This window comes from Trichechus manatus, unplaced genomic scaffold, assembly GCF_000243295.1.
Source record: "Trichechus manatus latirostris isolate Lorelei unplaced genomic scaffold, TriManLat1.0 scaffold00023, whole genome shotgun sequence".
Lineage (NCBI taxonomy): Eukaryota > Metazoa > Chordata > Mammalia > Sirenia > Trichechidae > Trichechus > Trichechus manatus.
In genome coordinates, this window is record NW_004443959.1 from 2,695,027 (window position 1) to 2,704,899 (window position 9,873).

The window sequence follows — 9,873 nt, forward strand, 5'->3', positions numbered from 1 at the left end:
ACTGCTTGGTGGTGTGATGTCCAGCGCACGGTGCAGGTAGGCAGGATGCAGCGGGGAGATTGTTATGTGTGGAGCTAAGGTGGATATGGGAGAGAGGAGAGAGGAACGGGAGCCAAAAAACATACAAACAAACAAAAAAGAATGCTAGGGTAGCTTGCCGTTGGAATGGAAAGATGAGAGACTATGAAATGGAGAAAAACAGAAAGGGGAAGAGGAAGAAAAGAAAAGAATGAATAAGTAAAAATCAGAAAGGTTAAAGAACCTTAAAGTTCCCAGGGATCCCACCAGTGCAGCTATGAGGACTGGGGAAGTCGCTCTCAGGTGTCGCAGTACAGCCTGGCTAGAAGGCGTAGAGGTATACAATTCCTGATATTCAGGGATCAGAAAGAGAAGGAAGATATAGAGAGACGAGAAACTGAGCAATGAAGAAAGAGAAAAAGGGATGAAGAGGGAAAAGAAAACAAAACAAATTTAAAAAAGAACAAGAAAGGCCCCCCGTAAAAAACAGAAAAAAAGAAAAAAAAAACAACGAAAAAAGAAATGCTCTCAGGGATCCCTCTGCACATCTGTGGAAGCTGAAGAGGAGTTCCTTGCCATGCAGCTCCGCCTGGCCTGAAAGGGCTCCCAACTCAAGAAAAGGAAAAGAAAACAAACAAGCAATTCAAAACGAACAAATAAACCAAAGCCCTGGGATCCCACCAGTGCTGTAGCCCAGACTGGGAAGCAGCTCCACACTCGAATGGAGCTCCACAGCCCCTCAGGAAAAAGCAAAGATGGTGCACGGAGCCAGGCACTCGAGCGAAAGGAGGGGGAGATGGCGATAGGGAAGCAAGAAATCCAAAGAAGCAGGGAAAAAAAAAAATGCAACACCAGTAGCCAACAAATGGCACTCAGAGAGCCAGCTACTGCGGGCTGGTGTTTCTGGACAAGAGACTGTGTCCGCAGGAAGCAGAGGAGGCCGAGTGTGGGTGAAGAAGGGTAGAGAGTGAGAAAGCGTATATCACAAATTGCCAGCGCTCTGGATCCCCTCAGGAAGAAGCAAAGATGGCACACGGAGCCAGGCACTCGAGTGAAAGGAGGGGGAGGTGGCGAAAGGCAAGTGAGAAATCAAAAGAAGCAGGAAAAAAAAAGCAACACTAGCAGCTAACAAATGGCACCCAGAGAGCCGCCTGCTTGGATGTGTGGAATCCAAGCAGCCAGCGCTTCCCGGTCAGGAGACCGTGGCTCCGGGAAGCAGAGGAGGCCGAGCCAGGATGAAGAGGGGTGGGGGGTGGGAAAGCGCACACCGCAAATTACCGGTTGTTTTGTCTCCCGCTGGACGCTCCGTGAGGCTGCTTTCTCGTACCCCCGTTTGCTGGTCTCCGATAGGAGTCCAAGATGGTAGATCCGCGCTGCGTTAGCTGGTAGGGGACCTCTGCATGAATCTCTCCTCGCTCTCCATTCTCTGTCAGTTTTCTCACTCCATTTGGTGCTTGGGTGAGTTGTTTATCTCTTCATTTTATGTTTTAGGGTTTCAGGATTGTTGTATTCTCTGTTTTTCAGATCTTTGCTGTGGAGGGAAGGCATGGTGCTTCTGCCTAGAGCGCCATTTTGCCAGTACCTAAATAGTAAAATTTTTAAAAAATCATTGTAAATAAAATTATTATTCTGCTCATGGGACCATGGAATGAATTTATCTTTGACTTGTCTATTGAAATGCAAATGGTGATGTTTTAATGAGACATGGGGTAGTGGCAGTCGGAGAAGGGAAAGAAAAGATATTCTATACTTTTATGTTTCAGAAATGGGAAAACAATATGAAGCAGGAAGTGTGATTTCCATATTGCTTGTATTGCTTGTACTTTCTCTGTGCAGTGTCCCAGACTGACCTCTGACATCCACTACCCTTTCTGTAATTTAGTCCCGCCCTGGCCCCATTATTTTAATAATGATGATAAGATCAACATGAGACAATATTTATGTAGTTAAATGGTAAGGTGTGCCTGCTATTAATAATAATACTTCACAGTTATTTACATCATTCATTAAATAAAGCAACACTGCAAGGAAAACATTATATCTCCTTTTCACAAATGAGAAAACTGAGGCCTAGGAAGGGTGGGTGTCTTCTCCAGAAGCATACAGCTAAGCTGAGCACGTTTAGATAACTTACCTGAATCACCGAAGTAGTAAATCAAGGAAACTATATTTGAGCCCAAGTCTCTAGCTTCAAAGCCTGTGTCTTTGATCTTCCACCAGCTATTTCCATGATACTGAGATATTTGTTGATACATAGTAGGCTACTTTTTCTCCTTAGGATGTTATCTTTTCTGCAAGATAGACCTGAAGGAATATACCAGCTAGATTCTGATTGCAATTTGTCATAAGCGTTTTACTTAAAAAGTGAGATTTCTTTCTTTTTTAAATTTCTTACCACAATTGTGATAGCTTTAATCACTTCCAATGCCTTGCATTTTTCTCCATTAGAACCAGTCTGAGCAAAAACTTATGGGTGAGACTAGCTACCGTGATGTTAACCAGATGTACAGTGGAGAACAAGGAAAGACTGGGAAATGAAGTTCTGAAAATCTGTCGGTCTTTATATAACACCACACAGATGCTTCCTGCACAGGTGAGTGGACATTTCCAGTGGCTTTACTGGGAGTATTCCTTTTCATATCACAGCTCTTTACTGTAAGCAATATCAGACTGAACTTGAGAAACAATTAGCTTAAGTCACTACTGGTAAATGCCTATAATTTGTAACAGATCAAATGAAGAAAAGCAATGCTGAAAGGATGTTTTGAAATGTTTTTCTTTTTGTTATACCTCTGAAGCAATATTTCTTTCACAAGTCACAGAATATAACTCAGTTTTCAATTCCTTCGGGATGCCCGTTCATGTCTAACTCAAGTTTATGTCCCAAAGGATCATGGTAGCTCATGTATTATCTCTCTCTGAACCATGCCAGGTGGTTTAACAGTAGTAAGCGTTAGCACTCCTCTCAGCAGGTAACTAATTACTGATTTTTACATACTTTTTTGGTCACCTTTATAATGAGATTGCATAACCCCAGTATTTACTCTCTACAAAAGCATGGTAAAAATTCAGCTACCTCCATTTTGACCTTTGTTCTCTATTTGATCCCATACTTTGATGATCACAGAGATAATTGTTTGATATATATTTTTATTTCTGTATAATATATATGTATATATAACATATGTAATTTCATACATTTTAAAATAGCACATATTAATTACAGCCCCCTGCTGTGGATTCTACCTCATCAGCATATTGTTTGAGCAGTTTATGTGTCTTAAATTTAAGCATTTGCATAATGCACTGAATTGGTTAATTGATTTTGAGTTTCTACTACATATGAGATAAACTTGAAAATAAAATTGTAAATATGATTCTTTGAATCCTAATTGTAATCACTCAAGGAAAATAGTCTCATTACAAATGCATGTTTAATGATTTGTTTTCTGAATGTGGGACTGGCTAAGTGTTTTTTGATTGAATTTTAAAATATTTCATCCAGTTAAAAAAGTCTCCCAGCCACCAGATTGACAAAATTTTTATATAAAATATTTAAAGTACTGTCATGGATTGAATTGTGTCCCCCCAAAATATGTGTCAACTTGGTTTGGCCGTGATTCCCAGTACTGTGTGGTTGTCCTCCATTTTGTGATGTGATTTTCCTATGTGTTGTAAATCCTATCTCTACGATGTAATGAGGTGGGACTAGCAGCAGTTACGTTGATGAGACTCAATCTACAAGATTATATTATCTCTTAAGCCAATCTCTTTTGAGATATAAAAGAGAGAAGTGAGCAGAGAGACAGGGGAACCTCATACCACCAAGAAAGCAACACCGGGAGCAGAGCACGTGCTTTGGACCTGAGGTTCCCGCACAGGGAAGCTCCTAGACCATGGGAAGATTGATGACAAGGACCTTCTTCCAGAACTGACAGAGAAAGAAAGTCTTCCCCTGGAGCTGGTGCCCTGAATTTGGACTTCTAGCCTACTAGACTGTGAGAGAATAAATTCCTCTTTATTAAAACCATCCACTTGTGGTATTTCTGTTATAGCAGCACTAGATAACTAAGACAAGTACTAACACCAAAGAGAACCCCCTTTTATTCCAATGGTAGTTATTTGACCTGTGTACCATGGTCTGCCTTGTATCAGCTACCCATATCTGTCGATATGCTTTACTAGATTGTGAGTACCTAGAAAGGTGACTGTTTCAGGCTGTATCAGACCATGACTATATCATCTCTCTTCCACCCTTGGTGCATCAACACACTGCTTAGAGTAGAGACTCAACACAGTTTATTACCCCCTCAAGGTAAGTGTTATGGGTTGAATTGTGTCCCTCAAAAATATGCATTGTAAATTCTATCTTGTGGATATAATCCTATTTGGGAATAAGACTTTGTTATGTTAATGAGATATTATCAGTATAGGGTGGTTTTAAACCAGTCACCTTTCTTTGAGATGTAAAAAGAGCAGATTAGGCACAGAGAAGGAAGCACAAAGGGAGGGGAAGAAACACAGCACATGAAGATCGCCAAGGAACCAAGGAGCAGAAGCTGAAAAGACCTTTCCCCAGAACTGATGGAAGAAAAATCCTTGCCTGAGAGCCAGTACCCTGAATTCAGACTTCTAGTCTCTTAAACTGTAAGAAAATAAATTTCTGTTTGTTAAAGCCATCCACTTGTGATATTTCTATTATAGCAGCAGTAGTTCACTAAGTCGGTAAATTATACGAGTCTCACTTTTGCCTTAAATATCAACTAAGATCAAGCATTGTTACACCAGGACGAAACACCAGAAGTGTCCTGCTGTTAGTTCTGTTGAATCTGGGTTAGGAAAACATTATTTGGGATCTAGTGTTATTATATAACAAGCCGGTGGTATTGGTAATAACTGACGTTTGCTAGCACTCTTGCACACGTTGTCTCATTTAACCTTCACCACCACCTTGTAACTAGGTTCCATAATCTCCATTTGATAGCTGGTGAAATAGAGGTTCAGAGGGCAAGGGTCTTGCTCCAGATCACTCAGGCAGTAAATGGTGGATCTGACCCTCAAACCAATTCTCTGCACTTGAATGTTTGAAAAATAAATACTTTCAGATGAGACATTTCTTACTATAGTGAATTTCGAATGTATGAATACTGAATGCCTGTCTTATGCTCTTTTGTAAGTTTTATTGTCCAGCTTTCCCTTTTCCATAATACTGCTTTCAAGAATGGTCTGTAGAATCTATAATCTACTTTATCAGTGTTTTAGGCATAAGGTTGTTAGAAGCTCTTACAATTTGCTGTTGCTGTTTTTCACTCATGGCAACCCCACGTGTGCAGAGTAGAACTGCTCCGTAGGTTTCTCATGGCTGTGACCTTTTGGAAGTAGATCACCAGGCCTGTCTTCCGAGGTGTTTTTGGGTGGGTTGAAACCTCCAACCTTTTGGCTAGTAGTCGAGTGCTTAACCATTTGCACCACCCAGGGGCTCCTTATCATTGCCTGGAGAAGTTTTCTTTAAAATATCCTCATTGGTTTGGTTTTACTGTAATTACTTCTAAGGCAAGGAATGTAAGCCAGCAGACAAGATAGCTACTGCATCCTTGACCCTGACATCATACCATTGCCAGGTAATCAAGGTTCAGTAATAGTTATGCATGTTATCTTTTAGCCACCTGAGAATAGATAATAGATATCTGAATGTCCATAGCAATAGTATCCCCTGACAGCATTACCTTTAAAGACTATGGAAATTTTTTAGGACCTAAAAGGAAAAGCATGTTCTTCTCCTTTTTATTGATTACTATGTAACAAGTTTTGCTTTCTGTTTCTTATTAAAAAATAAGGATTGGTGGTTAAATGAGAAGTTAAATACGTGTGATGATTCAGCTCCCAAAACATGCTAATATGCTTCTGCAGTCAAGTTGAGGTGATCTCAGAATCATCTGGTCTGTAATTCCTAAGAGTCTTTAGGAAATCAGAATAGATATCACCATATCTTAAGACACATCTATTATAGCACTCCTCACAGACACCATACATAGTACACCGGAAGGAAACCTGGTGACGCATGAAGTTACACTATTTCTCATCCTGACTGTACCTCAAAGTGCTCTGTGACCATGAGCAAATCACCAAATGCACTGGACCTCTGTTTTCCAGTCTCTAAAATAAGGGGGTTAGATTTGGATGATCTCAGAGATCTCCTCTAGTTCTGTCTGTTCCACAAACTCTCCAGGCTTGTAAGGAGAATGGGCTGAGGCTGTTTACTGTTTCGCCTGTAGCGCATAATTCACTGTCTTTTATAAGTCAGTAATTCTCTCCAGATGAAGGGAAAGATAACTAGATTTAATCCCATTTTGAAGTGGGCCATTACCACTTCTCTATTCCAGTTTGAGGAAGTAAAAGATGATATTATCAAGGAGGTCTGCTCCCACAGTGATTTTCCTTATGCTGCCTCAGTTTCTGTCTTTTAATTACATACATTTATAGATTTTTTTTAAATTAAGATACCATGATATAAGAAACTTTGAAAATGCTGTGCGCTATTTTTATTGATCACCAGATATGCTCAAATATGAATTAAAAGTGTTACAAAGGAAGGAATGTTATTATGAAAAAGTGGAAATGACTTGTTGTTAGATGTTGTCTGGTTGGTTCCAACTCATAGTGACCCTGTGTACAACAAAATGAAGCACTACCCAGTCCTGCTCCATCCTCACAATTGTTATGCTTGAGCCTGTTGTTGCAGCCACTGTGTCAGGCATCTTGTTGAGGGTCTTCCTTTTTTTGCTGACCCTCTACCTTACCAAGCATGGTGTCCGTCTCCAGGGACTAGTCCCTCCTCATAACATGTCCAAAGTATATGAGACAAAGTCTTGCCATCCTCACTTCTAAGGAGCGTTCTGACTATACGTCTTCCAAGACAGATTTGTTTGTTCTTCTGGCAGTGGAAATGGCCTACTAAGTTTATTTTACCACGTTTGACAGTTACACAGTTTGACTTCAGAGTTTCATAATATTTCATATCACCATGGTGGTAAAATTAACCATGGTTCATTGTTTTATTTTTAATCCAATATCTTTGGTTGGGATACTCCAAGGTTTATGAAATGGGTATGCCTAGTTGTGTATGACAGGGTAGTTGAATGGACTCACCTTCTTCATCCTACTAAGCTCCTGCATTTATAGATTTTTCTGTTTTTCATGACTCTTTAGAAAGCCTTTTGTGATTATTTGTTATTGCTTGTGGTACTTGTTTACTTATGGCAGTGATGGTTTTGCTTAGGGCCGATATCACCAGCAGGATAAAATCACCATTTCACACAGTTCATGTGCCCCACAATTTTGTAAGTTTTATTTTCTTCTTCTCAGCTTGTATTCATTGCAATATATGAAGGATCCTTAGGAGTGGGGGATATGTAGAATAATAAATTGGCATAAAACAGGTTCTTGGCATTTACAGATTTAAAATTCCAAGTTTCAGCTATTTGTGACTGACCCTGAAGGTCTCTGATTTCACTGAGACACAGCATGAATTTGAGTCACGGATGCTGTGGGACTGTTGTGTGGGAGTAGGTCAGCCAGCTAATGAGTGAGCCTAGCTCACCCCCCAGCTTCTAAATTTCAGTGTGATTGTTCTCCTTCGTGGTTGAGGCACTTTGATAGTGTCAGGAGCTTGATTTTTAGAATTGGACAACATTCAAGTTTTTTTTAACCTTTCTACCCTCTACTTTCCTCACCTGATTAGTGGGAATGATAATAACACCTATCTCAAAGAATTTGAGGAGAAAACTATATGAGATAGTATGTATTAAAACAGAACTACAAGCAGGTAGTATCCAGCTGAAGGAGCCCTGGTGGCACAGTGGTTAAAATGCTTGGCTGCTAACGGAAAGGTTGGAAGTTTGAGCCTACTACCCGCTCTGTGGGAGAAAGATGTGGCAGTCTGCTTTCTTAAAGATCACAGCCTTGGAAACCCTATAGGGAAGTTCTGCTGTGTCCTGTAGGGTCGCTGTGAGTTGAAATCAACTCGATGGCAGCAGGTTTTGGAGTGTTCAACTGAGAGCAGCTTCATTTCTGCCAGGCAGAGATCATTAAGCTGAGATGCACAGTCAATGCCCTGGAGATCTAGCTGCAGACCTAGAAAAACCTGAGAGACTTTGGGAAACAGGCTAACCAAGACAGAGGCCCACTACAGCTACCAACTATACCAGGAACAGTGCGTGATCACCAGTGTGGAGTCCCAGATGACTTGGAGCTGCAGAACCAGGAGTACCAGTTGCTGCTGGATGTCTGGGCCTACTGGAGTGTGAGAGCAACGTGTTTGGGGCCTCCTGGACAGTGAGGACGGCAGGCTGCCCTGAGCCATGACCAACATGAGCAACAAGCCTGTTGGGCCCTGTGTCACCAATCCCTGCACACCTTGTGACTGATGATCCCACTGCGGTCCTGCAGTACCTTTGGTGCTAGATTCTCTGGGGCTAGCAGGAACGTTGCAAGAGGATGGAACGACCATTGGCAGGCCAGTCCTGCTTCTCGGACAACCATCAGCCACAGGAACCATGCTCCTATGCGTTACTATAAATCACAGTCCAGAGGGAGAATGAATGCCCAGGGTGTGGCCTGGCTCTGAGCCCAGGCCCCCCGATCCTCTTCATTCAAGGATTCTCTTCTGTAGTTGTTGTATGTCCTCACGGTCTGAGAGGTTTGAGCTGTGACTGTGTCATATGAGATATTTTGTGGTTCTCTTGCCACTTTAACCTTTCTTGCAGTTCCCAAAATCCCTTTGTAAATGTTCTAAAACCTTTCTTCACGTAAAGAAGGAAAAAACAAAATTAAAAAAAAAAAATTGAGTATAGTGTTCAGTATTTAAATATAGAGTAAGTGTTTAGCCAATAACCATTGGATAAGAGATAAAAATTACTCAGTAGTTCACATGAAATGAATTCCTTCATTCCTGAATGTCCTTGCCTGGCTGTGTGCTGTCTGTCCCTTATACCTGTTCATAGGGGTGTGTACGTTATTTGATAAATGCTTTCATTAAAGCTGAGATCAGCCAACTGTTATACCTAGTCTAAACATCATAAATTACTGAGAAATAATTATTTACCAATTACTGATAACTTATTGAATAAGTAAATGTGAGAGATGAAGGGGAATCTTTAAATCTTTATGTACTGGAGAATTAAGATTTATTCATCAAGCACATATACACTGGAGAGTTTAAGTGGAAATCATTCAACAAGCGATTTGAATGACTGTTGTATCCAGTTATTTTTAGGGATTGTATATACCAAGCAAGTTTGGAAAACAGAGAAGGAAAAATATTCATGTCCTTAAGTGAGGCAGATAGACAAATGAATTAATTACAGTAGTATGACATATATGTAAGAAAGTATTTACCCAGTTGGAACATAGAAAATCTACCTGGGACCAAAAAAAAAGCCTTTGGAAAGGAGGTAGGATTTTTCAGGGCCTTTTTAAGCAGAGCCTTTTTGTTGTTGTTGTTTTTTGTTTTCTTTTTCCTTTTTTTTAAATTGTTGTAATTAAATGAAGTTTACATTTCAAGTTAGTCTCCCATACAAAATTTTTATACATACATTGTTATGAGACCCATTCTGCGACAGCACACTCCTCTTTTCTGCCCCTGATTCTCCGTGACCAGTCAGCCAGCTCCTAACCCTCTCTGCCTTCCCATCTCACCTCTGGACAGAAGCTGCCCCTTTGGTCTCTTGTATCTACTTGACTAAGAGGCACACTCTTCACGAGTATCACTTTATGTCCCACAGTCCAGTCCAATCCCTGACTGAAGAGTTGGCCTCGGAAATTTTTAGTTCTGGGCTGATAGAGAGTCCAGGGGCC

The 9,873-nt window shown here is 40.8% G+C and overlaps 1 protein-coding gene across 3 annotated transcripts in view; it reads left to right on the plus strand.

The window, feature by feature from the left end:
• Positions 1 to 9,873, plus strand: part of NBAS (NBAS subunit of NRZ tethering complex) — a 461,389-nt gene that overhangs the window by 426,164 nt on the left and 25,352 nt on the right. For all 3 annotated transcript variants that reach the window (XM_023728239.1, XM_023728240.1, XM_023728241.1), the window contains one exon: positions 2,467 to 2,611. In XM_023728239.1, coding sequence (XP_023584007.1) covers positions 2,467 to 2,611 — 145 coding nt within the window. The remainder of the gene's footprint in view (positions 1 to 2,466; positions 2,612 to 9,873) is intronic.